This window comes from Aricia agestis, chromosome 1 (assembly GCF_905147365.1).
Source record: "Aricia agestis chromosome 1, ilAriAges1.1, whole genome shotgun sequence".
NCBI classification, from domain to species: domain Eukaryota; kingdom Metazoa; phylum Arthropoda; class Insecta; order Lepidoptera; family Lycaenidae; genus Aricia; species Aricia agestis.
Window position 1 is genome coordinate 4,449,395 of NC_056406.1, and position 19,425 is coordinate 4,468,819.

The following is a 19,425-nucleotide window of genomic DNA, read 5'->3' on the forward strand; positions in this document are numbered from 1 at the left end:
TACTTTAGCCACAATGGTCGAATCAACACAGCGTGGTACCTTAGTGGGTTTCCCGATGTTGGTGACGACGGTGGTAGCGAGCACGACGTTGGTGTCCGCCTTCCGTATCACCTCCACTATTTTTTCGCCATCGTACGACGCGATGTATAGTTTTTCTTTTCTAGAACAATAAAATATACAATATGATTAAAATATAATATTTTGATTAAAATAATAAATACATAAGTTCCATTAATATTAATAATTCTAGTGCAAATCCAGAGGAAAAATCTAGAAAGCATTCACTATAGCTATTAGCTACTAAACATTCTACAAGGTTCATTCATTGCACACATTATAAAGCTTCCACTACAAAAGAAGACATAGGAAATATTTTCTTTATCGCAGCTCCTACATTTAATTGGCGAACTGTAAACTTTCTTTCTCTGTAATCCGCAGCACGTTGTATGTCAGTAGCAGTGCAGTAGAATTGACATCGAAAAAATCGCAGATAAAAAACGCAAGTCTTCTCGTTAAAACATGGAAAAGGACAGGAACATCTATGTTCTCTTTCTATACTTACAGCACATTATAGGCGACGTCGGTGACGGTATGGTTGTACGGATCGTCGTACACAAGCTCGTGGTGGTGCGAGCGGGACAGCGCACGCACGCTGCCGCCCGCGCCGTACAGCAGCGTCAGCGCGCCCGCCGCCGCCTTGCACGAGCGCCGGTCGGGTCTGAAGACGTAAAGTATACATTGCGATATAAGCTTGATAGTAAAAAAATAAGACTTAGAAGTTTAATTTATTAGTTAAACTTAGACAGATAGATATAGATAAAATACATTAAACATCTTAATGACGTCTCTCAGGACTTTTTATGAGGAGATAGTATAAGATATAACTTAGCACTAGTTTTTGTTTCCTTTAAAAAAAGTCGTTCTCAAATTTTAACATCCCCCCATATTTTTTTAATGAAGATGAAGTACAGGGGTCTTTAGACTCTTTACTTCATCTTCACATTATTACAGTGTTTAAACTTTTGTTTAACTGTCAGTGCTCACCTAAGCATGTATCCTGGATGGCACGAGCAGAGGAAGGAGCCGGGCGTGTTGCGGCAGGCGTGCGCGCACACCCGCTCGCCGCACTCGTCCACGTCCTCGCAGCGCTCGCCGAACACGCCGCGACGCACGTACCCCAGCGGGCACGTACAGTGTCCGCCGCGTGGGCTGCGCGCGCACCCGTGCGTGCAGTTTAACGTGCAGAGGGTGGCTGAGGAAATTGAATTGTTATAGGTCGGCAATATTACATTGTTTTGCGTGAAATATTAAGCATGATTATTGTATTGGTGTGGATAGAAATAAGTTAGAAAATAAAAGCTTATCAGGCACTTATCAGGAAGTAGTAAAACAGACCCTTAAAGTATTACAAAACCATTTGATAAGATAAAGATGGTGGTTCAGTCCGGCTTAATAAGACACAGCAGAAGTCTGAACATAGCAGGATGAGACTATATCATCTAACGGCAACATCAACTCACAGCACAGGCCGCCCTCGTCAGTGGCGTCGCTGCAGTCGGGCGCGCCGTCGCACACCTGGCCCCAGTCCACGCACTGGCTGTTGTCGCAGCGGTAGCCGCGCGCGCACGCCGCCTCCTCTAGCGCCAGCAGCTTCTGTTCCAGCACGCTCGTCTTGTTCACTGCAAAAACGGAACATGGATAAAGGTTAATATATCTAAGAATCTTGATTCTCGTGTCGGTTAGATTTTTACCTTTTTTGTCCTAAACGTACTGCAGAAATGATGACAAATCTGAACCGAGCACATATTATATAATATCTGTGTATGGTTGAGTATATCTGGGTTCGGGAATGTAAAAAATAAAAGTAATCATTAATCACTAATCAGTTACAAGTCACTTGTGGCCAGCATCGAAGGTCTCTGTAATCTGTTCATTCAGGTAAACTACATACACTTTACAATCATATTAAATCAAAATATACATCCGTAGGTTACATTAATAACTCACCCCTGGCACATGCATCGGGCGTCTCATCGGATCCGTCAGCGCAGTCCCGCCAGCCGTTGCAGACGCGCTGTAGGCCGACGCAGCGCACCTCCTGCGCGCACGCGAACTCGCCGCTCGCCGCGCACCGCACCTCGCACCCCGCCTCGTCGCTCCCGCCCGGACACTCCACGCGACCGTTACACCTGACACAGTTATTAAAAAAAGTTTTTTTTTTTAAATTACGTAAGTAAACGTAACGATACTAGTGCGAGCCCGCTTCCTTTGTAACACACCATGCGTTACAAAAGGGTAAAAATCGTTTTATAGGACATGCCCACCTTCCTTAACTATAATATTACGGAAGCTCCCATAGTCTATTTAACATAAGGAGAGTCTTCCTAAAGAGCATTACGTAATGCCTGAACGAAGATGAGTACCTAGATGACTACAGGAGTTTATAGTCCTGTAGTTATCTTCATCAACATCATCATTGACATCCCAAAAACAAAGATAATCAGTTAATATTACTGTTTAAATATTTGCCACCACCACCGTTGTCATCAGCTCATTGCCAACATCGCATCACGTTCAGCTACTAATAAACCATACTACTACTAATATTCTAACAGTCCATATCACGTTTTTAACCGGCTTAAATCTAGTCCTGGAATAATTATTCTACTTAAAACTTAAAAATTAAAGATTAAAACTTGACATAAGGACACACACGACTACGAAATGGACAACACAACTACAAACACAGGACAGTAACATCTGTTACATTTAAGTGCGATTAAACCTTTACTCTCACTTCTTCGTTGGTTATAAAAATTTGCACAATCTTTAAATCGACGCCCTTCAATTTGTTAATTAAATAAAAATGGTGGTACAAATCTAACCGCGCCGTGTAGGGCAAGCAAATGGTCCTGTTGTGCTCGCACACATACTCCCACGGCTGACACGACACCTCCACTGGCTGCGAATAGCGGATATCATAATACTTTTTATTTTTGTAAAAAGATCTAATTGAGGATCTGTAGAGCCAGTGCTGTAAAAATCTTATTCAGAGCGTTAATTTATATTTATCAATTAATCGAATAAGCCAGCGCTATTATTAGAAGTCATTATTATCCCAATTCTGCTACTTCAAAGGTACGTAGGACTGTCAGCTGGCCCTTTCAGTCCTATAAAAATTGAGCAGTTAAAACAATAAATGAAAAATTACAGAATAAGCATAGACCGTTCCTTGTCGCTCTACCCTAAAGATTCTGTGACTTCTTTTTTCCGAGCAACCACTCATTTACGACTGATCAAAACGATTAATTGCTAATGATATCGCGAGTATAAAAGTAAAAAAATATATATACGTGTGGCACTCGGGCAGAGTAGACAGAATGATAGAGTATGCCGACTTAGAACTGATGTTGAAATTTTTAAATTTGACGTATTATGACTAAAATCGTCGCTAGGGTTGTTAACTTGTTATCTACGAATTTAAAAATATGACATATTCGATGGACGTGTTCCTCTTTGGTCGTATTGTTGTTTGTGTTTTGGCACATGCGATTAAAATTGTCAGAATCCAATTTTGAAATCTTTATTTTAAATATTTAAAAATAAATTATATCAGCCAGCGCGAGGCACATTCCGTTCATAATCCTAGTGAAACCCGACGAATTTGACAGATATTGAAACCTGTCCGTCTCTTTGCAGTCGAACTACTGGTCCTTATGTCTATTGTGACTCGGGGCCTGCCGCGGTAAAGCTATTGCATAGCATTTTTTATCAACTTATGCAATTAAAATCCGCATACGTTTTGTCACACACACAAACATCCTGCCAAAGTCTGGCAACGCCGCACCACTGTGCCGGTCGGAGAGAGGGGTGTTAGGGCCAGGCCACAACACTGCGTTGCGGCGTCGTATCGCAAAAACCTTTTGAAAAGCAATGTAGTTTTTTACGATGCGACGCCGCAACGCAGTGTTGTGGCCTGACCCCCTGGCCCTTAGGTTTTTTCGTTACGGAATTTTTTGATTCGGGTGATGCCGCGCTAAAAGCTATGCAATAGTTGTCAGCACGTACCGGCTTAACTATAACGTCGGTGTCGTCGCAGCCGTCCTCGTCGGTGCCGTCGGCGCAGTCAAGCGCGCCGTCGCAGCGCCGCGCCAACGGCACGCACGCACCGTCACCGCACGACACCTCCTCCGCGCCGCACGTCGTGTTCGCTGGACATAAACGAAAATACAAAAATACTTTACCAATGTTCTAAAGCTATTGTAATAAATAAGTTTCCTAACTACTGGATCGCTACTGTTAAAATTTTACTCAGGTACGAGTATATAATTATTATTGTTGCGGACCAAATAGTGCACAATCTTGCATCGCACAATCGAAGTTTCTGAGATCGGAAGACATACTAATATACTACAACGTCTGAAATGACGTCAGTGAGCTTCGGCCTGACCGAGCAAGACCTCGTTCGGTCGTCATCGGTCGCAAGACATCTATCTTCTTTTGCGGCGTCCAACGCACATTTCCACTGAATATTTGACAGAAGGTAATGACATAGCGTTCGCTGCGTAATGCGTTGAGTGTGTGCCCGGCGCGGCTGCCCGGCGCGGCTGCCCGTCGCGGGCGTCCGCGCCATGCGCTCGTCATAGTAATTGTGCAACCCGCTCAACGCAGCGCTGCTCTATGGGATGACATGAAACAAGCACGCCTCGCGGGTGGCCGGGCCGGACGCAGCTACAAGACATACCACATCCAACTTCATCCGAGCCGTCCGTACAATCCTCGACTCTGTCACAGCGCCACATCACAGGAATACACGATCCTGAATCGCACCTGTAGAACAAACAATAGTATGCATTTACAAAGGAGACATTCTTAACTTATTATTTAATTGAACAATTTGGAAGGTAGTAATTCATGAAAATAATGTTTAATTTTTGGTTTTTATAGGTTTTTAAGCAGTTTTACTATCTGTTTTTGTTAACTAAAACTCATTCTTTTATTCAGAATTATTTATTTTAATTATTTATTCAGAAAAATTCAGAGAACATTTTTCAAACGTTCTCTGAATAAATTGTCTTATAGAAATATGCTCAGATTAATAATAATTACCTATTATAAGTTATAACCATGTATATTTTTTTTTCGTTCAAACCTGGACGAATTTTAAGTGACATGATAATGTAAAACAAGATAGAGTTGAAAAGTTAAAACAATTTTTACCGGCTCCAAAAAAAGGAGTATGTTCAACGATTACTCCGCCGTTTGTAAAGCGATTTTCTATTTTTGTTGTTGCATAGGATAGGGTATTATATGAATGTATCGTTCAACGTATTTAAAGACAGCCATAATAAAATATCATACATAAACTCAGTATTGAGGCAGGCGATGGTGTCGCACACGTCGGGCCGCTCGTCCGAGCCGTCGGCGCAGTCGGCGCGGCCATCGCACGCCAGCGCCCGCGACACGCACGCTCCGTCGTCGCACCGCTGCTCCGACGCGCCGCACGTCACTACGAACAGATAATGTCGAATTTAATAAATTCAATCCATCACATCCATTACAATAATCAGGCAGCTGTGACACAGTTAAATACTAGTACGGCTGCCAATGTTACTATAAAGTGTATATAATTAAATGATTTTATGTATTACCTATGCTAAATTATTATGACATAAATTGTAAATGAGATATTAATAAATAAAGTAATCTTAGCCATAGTCATTGATGGTTAAATATTACAAATATTGGAATTTCTGTTTCTTCTATTTTGAAAAAAGATTTCGAGCGCGAGTCTTCACTATTAGTTATTACATGCCTTTGATAGCCAAAAAGGTAAGCAAGTAACCGAAAACAATTATTCTGTAACCATTAACTTTATTCGGCTATGTTCTATAAAATAAAAGACCTATTCAGAAAATTAATATAAAGATTTCCCTTACTTATTTCTGGTGTCGCGATGTCTTTGCAAACGGAGTTCCTGGAGATGCAGTTTCCGTGGCAGTTGATCTGATCCCACAGACAAACGGTTGTCTCCATAGAAGCTACAATAAAGCACATAGGTTATAAAATTTCTTAAAATTCAATTAAGATTTATCTCAAATATGATCTGAGTATTTAAATATATAGATACCTACAATATAATTAATAACGTTGCATTCAATTACATTACAAAAAATGTTACTCAACGCACCCGGACAGCCAACCTCGTCCTCCCCGTACTTGCAATCCTTAATCCCATCACACTTCTTATACTGCGACAGGCACTTATTGCTCTTGTGGCAGTACAACTCGTGAGCGGTGCAGCGGCGGCGCTCGACGCAGCTGTCGCCATCAGGTACTAGGCCGGGCGGGCACAGGCAGCGGTAGTGTGGCGCTATGGCCTCAATGTGCGGCGCCTGCACGCACACGTGCGAGCACGGCGTGGGCGCAGCGCTGCACGGGTGCGTACGGAACGCAGCTACGTCCGCACGCGGCGCCGCCAGTTGCAGATACAGGTGGGACACGTTTGAGTACATCGCTGAAGTAACAATTTACATTAATAATATGTAGACCAAAATATTTTGCTGAATCTATTTCTATCAGGTGATCTACAAGTAGATATTTTACACATTTACTGCAAGTATATTTTATAATCATTCAAAATTACAATTACTGAGTATGTGTAGGTTATCGTTTACGCTAAGTAGTATTTAATTTATTTATTATACATACATAATAATACGTAATCATATTATAGTATACATCACATAGTCATATCCCATGCAAAGTTATACTTGTGTTATGGCAACGAATGTACACTGATCAAATTTTCTTCTAAAATGAGTACCTATAATAACTTACAGAAGTGACATTAAAATTCAAAATAAAGTTGCGAGACTCACCCAAGTCGAGTCTGCGCGTGCGCATGGCGGCGTCGTGCGGGTGCGCCCAGTAAAGGCGCGCGGCGCGGCGGTCCGCCCAGAACACGTGCGTGTCCGCCACCGCCAGGCTCGCCGCGCCCGCCACGTGACGACGGAACGCCTCGCGACCCGTGCCTGACATATTGCTTATCATTATAGTCCATCCATACTAATATTATAATGGTAAAAGTGTGTCTGTCTCTCGCTGAACGCGGAAACAGCTGAACCGAATTTGATGAAATGTGATATGCAGATAAAATTGTTTTTATCTGCATATCACATTTCAAAAGTATCATGTCACCCATGTCTTTAAAGAAATGGGATCGTTATAGAGAAACTTTCCAACACTCACCAGATGGATGTATAGTCTCGACGATATTGCGGCCCTCGTCGGTGAAGTAGACGAGATCTGTGTCGGGGCTGTACCGCATGCGGACCGCCGGGCCGACGAGGTTGGTGATTGGGAACCGCTTGCGGCCCGACCCGTCCAACCCCATCGAGTCCACAAAGATGTAGTTCGAGTCCTCGTTCACCATTATCGCAACTAACATTGTGCTAGAAAGATATCGGAATTAGAGCCTGTTTCTCCACTTCCCCCTCCACAACTTTTTTGACAGATGGAGTATGGAGTATCTGTCATAAGTTGTGGATAGCCTATCGGGCACTTATGAAGTGGCGTCACTTCCTTCCTGATACCTGATCCTGGTCAAGTTAAGTGGTGGATTGGCTATCCACCGCTAACCTTGACAGATAGAGGGCCTCTTTCACCACTTCCTGATAAGGTACCGGATTGGCTATCCACAACTTATTTGACAGATGCTCCATACGCTATCTGTCAAGTTAAATTGTGGATAGCTTACCCATGTTGTGGGATGACACAGAAGCTGATGGGCGTCTCCTGCTCGTCGAAGAAGTGCACGAATGCCTTGATCTTGTTGCGCACCGATATCGCCTCCACCACGCGACGGCTCGCGTCCAACACGTATAGTGTGTCCGATATGAAATCTAGTAATAGATGGTGAATGTAAGGTTCAATATATAAATATAATGGTAAAACTTAGTAGTAGATAGTAATAATCTATAAAAACAATTCTTTGAAAGTTTTCATCCTAGCGACTGTGCTTCTCTACTCGATACTCTGCGCACGTGTGGCGATAAACTGTACAAAATCTTTCAGGCCCCGATTTCTTGAAGTGTAAGTTTAATTTGCCAAAAAAAAATATAGATGAATTGGTCTATGATCACACTGACATCTCTGTTAGATTCTGCCGCTTTAAGGCGGGGATTAACCTCAATCCAAAACGATAACCTTGCACACAACCAAAGACCAAGCGTATACGCATCGCAATAAGATTCATTTTAGCTTAACATAAAACTGTAATTACTCGGGCGGATCTTCTCTATTTTTCATGTTTTTTTTTTAATATCTTTGGAAATAAACATTAAGAAACAAACTTGTTCGGTTAAGGACATTTTAACATAGATTTACTAAAAATTTATTCAAATAAAATGTATAATTATCCTAGTTAATACTTATATTTCGATGAAATAGATTTTTATCGGAGGTGAGTTTGTAAATTAACTACAGCCAAAGTATTACGTTTTATTAAAATGTTTATGGTTTAAGGTATTTTAATAATATTGTGCTTTATATCTCATATTTTTTAACACTTCGTTATTATATTGGAACTAGGTAAACCGGGAGTCACGGAATAACAAATTGGGGTTTATCCTCGCCTTAATGCAGTACTTAAAGGCTCATTTAAAAACACTAGTCCTTACCAAAGTCCATGTCGATGACGTTCTCCATACCCTCGTAGAGAAAGAGGTGCGCGATACCGGCCTGGAAGTTGCTCATGTTGAGGTAGTTGATGGTCTTGCGCCGCCCGTCGTACACGTACACGGTGTCTACACACATTTTTATTTTTTACCGGAAATATATTTTCTTCTAAAATGTAAGGTCTTGTAGAATATGAATAACCCAACCTACTTTAGTTCATATTTTGTAATTTCGGTAAATCATAATTTCATCTCATATTCTACCTCTTTTCGTAATTTTTCTGAAATGAGATTAGAAGTCGAGTATACTGTGTGATATTTGATTAATATCCAAATCCATATTTTACCATTATACATTAACTTTTAACGTAATAAATTTTAAAAATCTAGTATCTAGATTCTAGTAGTATACCTAAATTAATATTTAAAATTTTACTGTAAACTAATAAACTTATATCTCACCTCTTACGTTGTCGTACGCCATGGCCTGCAGGCGGCTGATGTCGAGCGTGACGCGGTCGGCGTCGGCGCTGCCGAGCGCGGCGTACTGCACGCGCGTCAGCGTCGCACCCGCACCCACGATTAAATATGGCGGCCGGTAACCCGCCGGCACTGCGGATATGTTTTTATTATAATAATTAAAAAGGTACCTGGTATTTTATATCTCAAACTAAGTATTTGATACACTAAGAAGAGATTTGGTACGTGCTAATATGATTTAAAAAAAGTTAGGACATGGCGTTTGCGAAATACCGATCGTTTCCAATGTTACAACGGTATATTCGTTGCGTGGAAACAAAATACCAATATAGTTTCCACGCAACGAATATTCCGTAGGGCAAGTTTGAAATAAACAGCCAATATTCTCTCCATTCGGCTACCAGACTTCACAAAGTAAGTATAGAGTTGTAGACAGATTGAGCACCGGTTGCTTTTTATTCTAGTGTATGGAGAAATAAGCAATAATAATAATGGTCAATAAGCACCAGTATTCCGATTTCCGCTAGGTACTCACTGATGCAGGTGTTATCACGCAGTATCATGTGGTCGGGGCAGGCGCAGACGGCGTGCGCGGGGCCGGCGACGAGGCACAGGTGCGAGCACGTGTGGTTGCTGCACGCGTGCGCGCGCTGCTCCACCGGGTGGTAGATGTGCATGTCTGTAACATCATCCAATTATTAGTTAAACAATTAAAATATGTTGTTTATTTTAAATTAAAAAAGGTAAGAATTTGATCATCTTTTAATTCCAACATTATCATATCCTTTGGGACACTTTGCTGATGGGCCTGGATCATAAAGACCCAGCGTGTCGGACGTACGATCGCGTCGAGCCCGCACTCACCGAACACCGGTACGTCGAGACTGAGCAGCACGCGGCGGTTGGCGGCGCCGTGGATCTTGTCGGTGGCCTGCAGCGTGTTGGACGTCCAGTCGCTCCAGTACACGGTGTTCTCGAACACCGCCAGCGCGTACGGGTGGTGGAACGGCTCAGAGAACAGCGTCTGGGGATGAAAGCAAACACATATAAGATTATTACGACATATAGGAGGAAAACATAAACAATTTTGTTTGTCTGTAAATATAAAGATTTAATGTATAAGCAAACAGTAAAACATTTAAAACTATATGTACAAGAACTAAGTAAATAAAATAATAATGGAATAACATAAGTACCTGTAAATATAAAGAAACGACAATTACGTTTATAATTTAAATCCTCCAAATTGAACACAAAATATATTTTCTCTTAAAACATTTTTTTCAGTTCTTACAAACTTGACATTGTCGTCCTTCGAAATTCAAATATTTTACTTTTCTGTCGCAAACATACCAGCCTACTCTAAATAAGAAGTTTTAAACTTACATCTCCCCCCTTAAAAGGAAAAAAATATATTTTTTTTTACATTATTACATCTACCTAAATCTAACTTAGATCTAACATAGGTACAGGAATCATTTTTGTCAAATGAAATAGATTTGATTCTGCTTTCTTATGACCTGTGTCTATCTTATATATAGAACTCGACACCTTCTCTACTATCCGAAATGGTCCAATGTAAACTTCCTCTAGTTTATATCTATTCAGTCTATTTCCATTTTCAACATAAACTAGATCTCCCACATTAAAATCCCAATGCTTTCGATTTTTGTCAAATAATTTTTTGTTGTAATCATGAGACTTTTTTGTATTCTCCAAAGCAATCTTCTTGTCATTTATCCAATTCTCACTTGATATGCTACTTCTTAATTCCTTCGGTAAAATCGTTACATTTTCTATGCCATATAAAAGATAAGATGGTGAGAAACCTGTAACAGTGTGAACAGTCTCATTATACTTTTTAACACACTCCTTAGCTATATTAGCCCATGCTCTTTTCTTTCCTTTTTCGTTAACTTTGCATCTTATCTTATTTACCAATGTTTGGTTTATTGGCTAAAATGGTCAACCAATAAATGCAAATATTTTTTGGATGATCTCGAACCTCCAAATCCACCTATTGTATCTATGGACATTATCTGAAAAGGTTTCGTTGCTGGTCCTAGATGAGACATAAATCCAATTTTTTCATGTCCTCTTGTTTTATTTTTTATGCAAATTTCACAATTTTTACAAAGCTTCTTTATATGATCTGATAAATTTCTAATAAAATAAAATTTACCAATCATCTTTTGCATTTGGTTGATTCCAATATGACACATATTTTCATGAACTTCTTTCAAAAATTTTAAACATAATTCTTCTGATAAAATTATTTTATCTCTTTTTCCAACCCTTTTGAAGTATACATTATGTTTATTTATTAATTTATGTTTTTGCTCTTGTATTTCTTTATTTATTTCCTGATCTTTAAGGATGTCTTCAATCATTATAAAATTTACAACTTTAAGTTGTTCATCAGTATTTGCATCGGAATTTAATACCGGATTCCTGCTTAAGCAGTCCGCCTCTAAATTATTTCTTCCAGGAGAATAAACTATATTAAATTCATACTGTGAAAGGTAATAGGTAAGATCCCCTAATTCTTCGTCCGTTCTCGATTTTAAATTCATATTTTCTAAAGGTTTATGGTCCGAAAAAACCGTAAATGGTTTTCCTATTAGCCAATATTGCCAAAAAACCACCGCCTCTTTTATCGCCAACAATTCCAAATAAATGGCTTTCTTTTTCTTTTGCGCTTCCGTCAATTTTTTTGAAAAATATGCTACAGTTTTTTCTTTGCCATCTGGCTGTTTCTGCTTTAGCACTGCACCAACTCCTTCTATAGATGCGTCTGTATAAATGTTTATAGGTAAATTTTGATCAAAAATTTCTAATATAGGTTTTGAGCATAATAGATTCTTTATCGTGTCAAAAGATTTTTGGCATTCATTAGACCAAATAAATTTTTGGCCTTTCCTTAGCAATTGATGTAAAGGGTCTAATATTATCGCCTTTTTCGGAATGTATTCATGGTAGAAGTTTATTTTACCAAGAAATTGTCTCACGTTTTTTTGATTTTTAGGAGTAGGAAAGTTCTGTACTGAAATAATGTTATCTTTTAAAGGTTGCACTGAATTATTCTGAATTATATGTCCTAAATATTTGACAGAATTTGAGGCAAAGTTACATTTTACAAATTTTAATCGGAATCCTTCTTTTTTTATAGCTTCTAATAACTGTTTCAAGTGATCAATATGGCTATCAAAATTGTTGGCGACACGACAAACTCGGCGGGGCCGTGGTCGCCGGGTGGCAGAGCAGTGGACTGTATCTTGAAGGGTGAAGGATGCCGGATGGAAGATTCCTGGAGAAGGAGGTGCAGGAGACGAGAAGGAAACACAGGAGTGAACTTGGTACTGCTTGGAGCGGAGTGTGGTGGAGCAGGGCTTACGCATGCATCTGCTTGGCTTGTCGGAAGTGAATGTGTATGCACCGAGAAAGTGCGTGTTTATATATGAAATTTGTACCGTTAGAGCCCGTGGGGTTCTATCGGTTGTTGTCGAACGAATGCAGTCCGTTTATTGAAATATAACATTTTACACATAATATGACATCAAATGGGATTCTTATAAGCTAATACAATGGTAAACAAACATTCTTATAAGATAAATAAACAATAAAATATGTAAAACAAAGCCATGTAAAAAAGAGACAACAATAGTTCGAGTGCAACTATGCAAGAAAGATACAGCAATAGCAATTGTGTGAAACACACTACATTCCCGTGCGAAAGGGACAGCAATATTATAAAAATGAGACACAAGATAAACATTTTCCAATAGGAATTACTAATATGAAATCTTAAATCTAAGTGTAAACAAAAGAGGGAATAAAACTAAGCTATTATTTACAGTCTCCCCCTCGTGCGCAAGCACCGAAACGTTTTATTCCTGGCTGCTTACGAGAATCAGACGAGAGGCTGGGCGACGAATTAGTCCGGCGGCTGTACGGACTTCTGCTACTCTAACCCGCCCGTCTGGACCTGGGAAAGTCTTTATTATTTCACCTCTAGGCCATATTCCACGGGGCATCGTTCTATCACATATTATAACGATGTCTCCGGGGTTGAGGTTGCTGTGCTGCGGGTTGCCGAGCCGAGGCATCAATTGGGGTTTGTACTCTGCTACCCATCGAGCCCAGAACGCTTCGGCCAACTTTTGCGCAGCTTTCCACGAGCGACTGTCTGCTGTGTAGTCTTTATACGAGCCGAAAGGTATCATCCCGCTTGACCTCCCAATTAGGAAGTGATTTGGGGTCAGTGATTCCTCGTTTAGATCAGGATTTACTGGTGTTAACGGTCTCGTATTTATGACATGTTCTGCTTCCAGCAACAGCGTATGCAACACTTCATCTGGGGGCGTCTTTTCTGTTAAGGTGACTCGTAATGCCGCCTTCACAGATCTCACTAGTCTCTCCCAGGCGCCGCCCATGTTCGGGGCCCCAGGGGGTATTCTTTTCCAAATTATCTGTTTTCCGGAGGCGAAGACCTTCATCGCGTCGTCATTTTGTTGAAGAGCTTCCGTCACTTCTTTCTCGGCGCCCACGAAGTTGGTTCCGTTGTCGCTATATATGACCGTCGGAGTGCCACGGCGGGACATCATTCGGCGCAAGCTCATGATCATGGAGGATGCAGATAGGGAAGGCACCAGCTCCAGATGCACGGCCCGAGTGGTGAGGCACGTGTAAAGTGCGCCCCACCGCTTCTCGTGTCTTCGCCCGATCGTGACTTGCATTGGGCCAAAATAGTCAACCGCCCAGGCTGTGAACGGCGGCTGATTGTGGGCCAGTCTTTCAGGAGGTAAGTCACCCAGGGGAATTTTAGAGGGAGTTCCCCTGTAGGTTCTACACCATTGACACTTGTTGCATATATAGCGAAGGATGCTGCGTAGTCCAATTATGTGGTAGCGCTGTCGGAGCTCGTTCATCACGGTTTGGTGATTGCCGTGGTTAAATACTGCGTGCGTGTGATGCACTAACAGTCGGGTAAATTCTTCCTTCGCATGTAGGACAGGCAGATTATATTCTTCCTTAACTCTGCTATCGAGGTATAATATCCCGCTGCGGTCGAGTTTCACAGCAAGTTTGTGAAAGGGGGACCTCTTCGGAGGTCGTTGCCCAGCCTCTATCGTCTTTATATCGTCCGCGAACGAGATGTTCTGACTCCTCTTGATAAGCAGTAATTCTGCTAGTCTGATGTGATCAGGAGAGATTTCCGTATTTACTTTTCTCTTGAGCAATTTGGCTTTAAATGCCTCAGCCGAGAGCAAGACGGTGGCAGCAGCGCGTACCAGGCGCTTATACTTCGAAAACCTTTCAACTTTAGGCAAGTAATCGTTATTTACATGGTCTACACAGACGTGAACCTGCTTAATTATTCTCTCCTCCCCTGAAGGGGGTAAGGGAACCGCGGTCCGCTTTTCGCACGGCCATGTCGCGGGGTCGTCTAAAATAAAGCTAGGTCCTGTAAACCATCTGTGTGTCGAACTAAAATTCACCGGAATGCCCTTGGTAGCGTCGTCCGCGACGTTGTCGGCGCTCGGCACCCATCGCCAGTCGGCCGGGGTCGTTGTACTTTCGATCTCGGCTAGCCGGTGCGCGACAAACGACTTGAAAGTACGCGGATCGGATCTAATCCAAGCTAATACCGTTTTTGAATCCGACCAGTAATACGACTTTGTAATTTTGTAGTCAGATTCCCGTTTTACTGACTCTGCTAAGCGGGAACCAAGAACCGCGGCTTGCAACTCTAATCGCGGTATCGAAATTGGTTTCAACGGCGCTACTTTCGCCTTTCCCGTAACTAATCTAGCCGTCTTTGTGTTATTATTCATGCTAACGAAATAAACTGCAGCCGAATAAACTTTTTCGCTAGCATCGCAAAATATGTGTAACTCCCCCTCGCCAGAGGGCGGGGCAGGTACGTATCTTTCTATTTCGAAAGTCCTCAGCAAGTTTAAATTATTAATAAACGACATCCACGTAATGTGGTGTTCCTTAGTTATAGGATCGTCCCAACCTACGCCACTACGCCATATTTCCTGAATGAGGCGCTTACCTACCATAGTTACCGGCGAAACTAATCCTAACGGGTCGAAAACCGACATGACGGCGCTAGTGACTTGCCTCTTGGTGGGTAAAATTTCCCCTGAAATTACACTAGATGGCGTGTTTCTGAGGTTCACGTTAAATCCTAGAGTGTCGCGAGCGTGGTTCCAAATGAGACCTAAAGTCCTCTCTGTATCGCTTTTTCCTAAAGTCGTCGCGCCGCTAATTCGCTTATCGGAAACGTCTTTTATTACTTCGGGCACATTCGACGCCCAACCGCGTAACTCGAACGAAGCGCCTAAGTTAATCCTATACATGGCATTGACCGCTTGCCTGGCTTCGTCCGCGTCGTCGAATGAGTCCAAGTAATCGTCCATATAAAAGTTCCGTTCCGCAGCTTTAGCTACCTTCGGGTACTCTGAACTAAAGTTTTGCGCGTTTTTATTTTTAACATGAATGGCCACGCACGGCGATGAGGCCGCCCCAAAAATAAGCGAGGTCATACGGTATTCTCGCGGGGGGATGTTTCTATCGTCGCCTCGCCACAGAAAACGAAGGCTGTCGCGATCCGACTCAATCACTTTTATTTGTAAGAACATCTCTTTGATGTCTGCTACTACTGCTATTTTTCCTTCGCGGAACCTAACTAAAACGCCGAAAAGCGACTGCAATAAGTCGGGCCCGGTTAGTAGCGCATCATTCAAACATTTTCCCCCACATTTAGCCGCAGCGTCAAAAACCAGTCGCACCTTACCTTTTTGGGGATGAACCACTGAAAAATGAGGTAAGTACCAGGTGCGAGGTGATGTGGCTGGGGTGCTCACTAGTTCTGCGTAACCCGAACTTAGCAAGTTATTTACTTGTTTCGAATACTCTATTTTTAAGTTTAAGTTTTTATCTAATTTGTTCTCTAGATTGTACAGACGGCTTAGGGCTTGTTTCTTATTGTCCGGCATTACTTCATTGTCGGTTTTCCACAATAAGCCTGACTCATACCGATCACAATCGTTCATTTTATTGCAAGTTCTATTTAAAACAGTTAACGCGCGTTCGTCCGGATCCGCTTTAGGTTTACGCGGCTCTATACCTAACGACTCTATGCTAAAATAATTCCTTATCAATTCTAACGCGGGATCCTCGGACTGCGACGTTCTTACGTGACTTATGAACTGAATATTATTTAAATTACGCGAGCTTGCGTCCTGCCCGTGCAGGACCCATCCTAATTTAGTTAACGACGCCACTGGCTGGCCCTTATTTCCGATACGTAATTGTCGAGACGTAATTAAGTGCCAGTTATCTTGGCCGATAAGTATCGTAGGCTTAGCCTGCTCGTAACACAGTTCGTCTTCTAATTCCGCTAGGTGGCTGCACTGTCTAACTAGGTCCTTGCTTACGGACTGCGGCGTAAGGTTCAAATTACTAATCGTGCTCGCGTTCATTTTTTCTAGATTTCGACTACACGCGCCGCGGATTGTTAGCGATATGTTGCACGATTCGGGGTCGTTAATTTGGTTACCGCCTACCCCTTCCAACTTAAGTAGCTGGCTGCGACCCCTGGGTGCTACACTGTCCGCTACCGTACGCTCAACTAGGGTCAATGTAGAGCCCTCGTCCAGCAAGGCGTATGTAGCGGTGGTGCCCACTGGGCCACTTATCTCAACCGGCACTACTTTGAGGTAGGTGTTTGACGCACGAACGTGATTTATTGAGCTAACATTGCCGCTTGCGGGCGGCGCTGCACTGCCGCTGCCGTGTAATAGCTTATTATGAGACGCTTCGCAACCGTTTATACCGCACGGAATATATTTACATCTGAAAGTTCGCCCGTGCGAGTTATTTAGACATCTAAAGCAAAGTTTACTATTTTTAGCTGCGTCCCATCTTTCCGATACGCTAAGTTTAATAAAATCTGCACAATTAATAGTCGTATGGGAGCCTGAACATACGGGACAATTATTTCTATTGGACGAGTTTGACGGCGCTTCCGTCGCGGAGCGTGGCGCCTCTGTCGCGGGGCGCGGCGTGCGATGCTTCGGCCTGAATGGTTCGGCCTTTTTAGCTGAGGGTTTGAACGCGGCTGCTACGGTATTACGCGGCTCGTACGTGACTTCGCAATCTGATCTATCACAGGAACTATCGCTATCATAACGCGTCGATCTATGAGTCCGTGTGCGAGTCGTGTTTACCGCGCGAGGTTTCATCTTGCCTCTCCTTTCCTCCCTAGCTGTTTCGTACGCGAACATCGCGCCGCACTGATCCGCCATAATGTTTAAAAATCTAGCCATTAACTCGAGCTCCGGTGCTCCGGGTCGTTCAGATTTGAACTCGTACCACTTATATTTTAAAATAATATTTAACTTGTCGACTATTCGACCCACTAACTCGGGAGAATACAAATATTGTGGCTGGTTAAGTGACTTTATGGCCGCTACCGTGTTTGATATTTTACTCGCGAAACTACTAACATTGCGCCCGTCTTCCGTCATACGGGGTAAACGTTTTATGTTTTCGATTTCGGAGAGAATAAGTAGTTCTGGCCTGCCGTATCGCCGTTCTAGCGTATCTATTATTTCGTACGGGTCCGATACTGTGTATAGCAAAGCTCTAACTGTTTCGCGGGCCGCGCCTCTTAATGATTTTCTTAACCTAGCTACATTTTGAATGTCCGAGAACATATCCGCGGTGTCATTAAAAACGGATTTAAACGCCATCCACTCCGTAATTGTTCCGTCGAAGTGGGGCAACTCATGAATGAATTTAGGCGTCGCTTCCGACCTACTCGAATTGACCGCTTGAACTATCGCGTTGGCTAGCAATGTCATGTCGCTAAGCGACGTGTTACCGGCGCGCGGTTCGATGTTTTCGGTCGGACGCGGGTCTCGTCCCGGGTTTTGAGCGCTTGTTGACGGCCTAACACATTGCTCCGAGATCCAGCCTTCAACTCGGGTTTTATTCGATCTGGGTGGCTGGTCCGCGTCGGTGGATTCTCCTAGCTCTATCCTAGCTATTTCCAGCCGACTCATGGCAGCTGCGGACGCCGCCCTAGCCCGTGCTAGTTCGGAGTTGTGATACTCTAATTCGGCCTGCAACGCGGATAATTTGCTGCTCGCTCTGTCCCCGGGGACGTTAACTATAGTGCCCGGCGCACTTCCTACATTTTCGACTACGTTGTCGATTTGTGCGGGTACTGAATTTAGTTTGGCCCTAGCGTCGGTACGCGTGCTGCTCTCCGTCGTGTCTTCAACGCCGGTGCCTCTGCTCCATGTGTTGGTCTCGTGGGTCGTGGTCTGCCCTGACGATGGCGTCTCTTCCCGCGAGGGCGTGGACTTGCCCGAGCGCAACACACGCGCGTTCTCCATTGCGCACGAGGGGCCCTAACCTTAAAACTAACACTTTTCACTTTCACTTCACTTAATGTCTTTACCTAAGTATACGTAACGCGACCTATCGAGCCTACTACTAACAGCCCGGTCAGCTTGCTACCGCGGTGACGCCGAACCGGGAATAGGATTGCAGGGAATAGGAAGGTAGGAACCTCCCGGTAGAGGGCGCGGGCGCTCACGGGTGCATCAGAGTGCGGGAGGAATGTCCGCACCCGTCGTTGCGTGCCAACTTGTGGCCCCAGAGCGTTACCGTACCGTGCCGGCGGGGTCTGACTGTTCACCTGGGTAGGTGTGTGGAGGCGTCAGGTCATCCACAATGCTTCCGTGCGCTCTGCAGGGGCCGTTTAACACCGCTAGGTGGCCACGCACGTTAATGAGGATTGCTTCCAAGTAATTGGTGGAGGTAAGCAAAGCCAACCACCAACACTCGCGCGTACTTGTTTCTTTCTTCTTTCTTCAGAAGGTAGACGCTGGCCTTGGCTGCAGGGGCTTCGTCTCTTCTCCTGTGTTTTCTCTCTTCAATCTTCTCTCTTCTCTGGGACTGGGCTATGTGCCTACGTCAATAGATGTCCTCATTTCAAGTAGAAGCTTTTCTTTTCTTATTGCATAATCTATTAAGGAACCATCTCTATATCTAAATGCTAAAGCGAAATTGACTGGACTCCATCCTTTGTTTGCAAAAGTTTCGCAGAACTTAGACTTCCAAATAGACCATTCAGAGTTCAGTGTTAGCTTCATGATCATTGAATTATACCAATCAATACAACTGCTATCCAAAAACAATCTAAGAATCTCCACTTTCTGTTCATATTCTTAGTTGAAAATTTATCAAT

General features: G+C 43.0%; 1 protein-coding gene across 2 annotated transcripts in view; it reads right to left on the minus strand.

Annotated features, from left to right (window-relative positions):
- LOC121729941 (putative vitellogenin receptor) overlaps positions 1-19,425 on the minus strand; it is a 43,699-nt gene that overhangs the window by 17,329 nt on the left and 6,945 nt on the right. For both annotated transcript variants that reach the window (XM_042118689.1, XM_042118680.1), the window contains exons 11-28: positions 10,023-10,182; positions 9,694-9,837; positions 9,141-9,290; positions 8,682-8,807; positions 7,760-7,904; positions 7,252-7,454; positions 6,882-7,034; positions 6,191-6,517; positions 5,940-6,041; positions 5,362-5,509; positions 4,745-4,830; positions 4,069-4,211; positions 2,886-2,962; positions 2,008-2,189; positions 1,521-1,679; positions 1,045-1,252; positions 563-718; positions 40-160 (exon numbers count right to left, since the gene is read on the minus strand). In XM_042118689.1, coding sequence (XP_041974623.1) covers positions 40-160; positions 563-718; positions 1,045-1,252; positions 1,521-1,679; positions 2,008-2,189; positions 2,886-2,962; positions 4,069-4,211; positions 4,745-4,830; positions 5,362-5,509; positions 5,940-6,041; positions 6,191-6,517; positions 6,882-7,034; positions 7,252-7,454; positions 7,760-7,904; positions 8,682-8,807; positions 9,141-9,290; positions 9,694-9,837; positions 10,023-10,182 — 2,790 coding nt within the window. The remainder of the gene's footprint in view (positions 1-39; positions 161-562; positions 719-1,044; positions 1,253-1,520; positions 1,680-2,007; positions 2,190-2,885; positions 2,963-4,068; positions 4,212-4,744; positions 4,831-5,361; positions 5,510-5,939; positions 6,042-6,190; positions 6,518-6,881; positions 7,035-7,251; positions 7,455-7,759; positions 7,905-8,681; positions 8,808-9,140; positions 9,291-9,693; positions 9,838-10,022; positions 10,183-19,425) is intronic.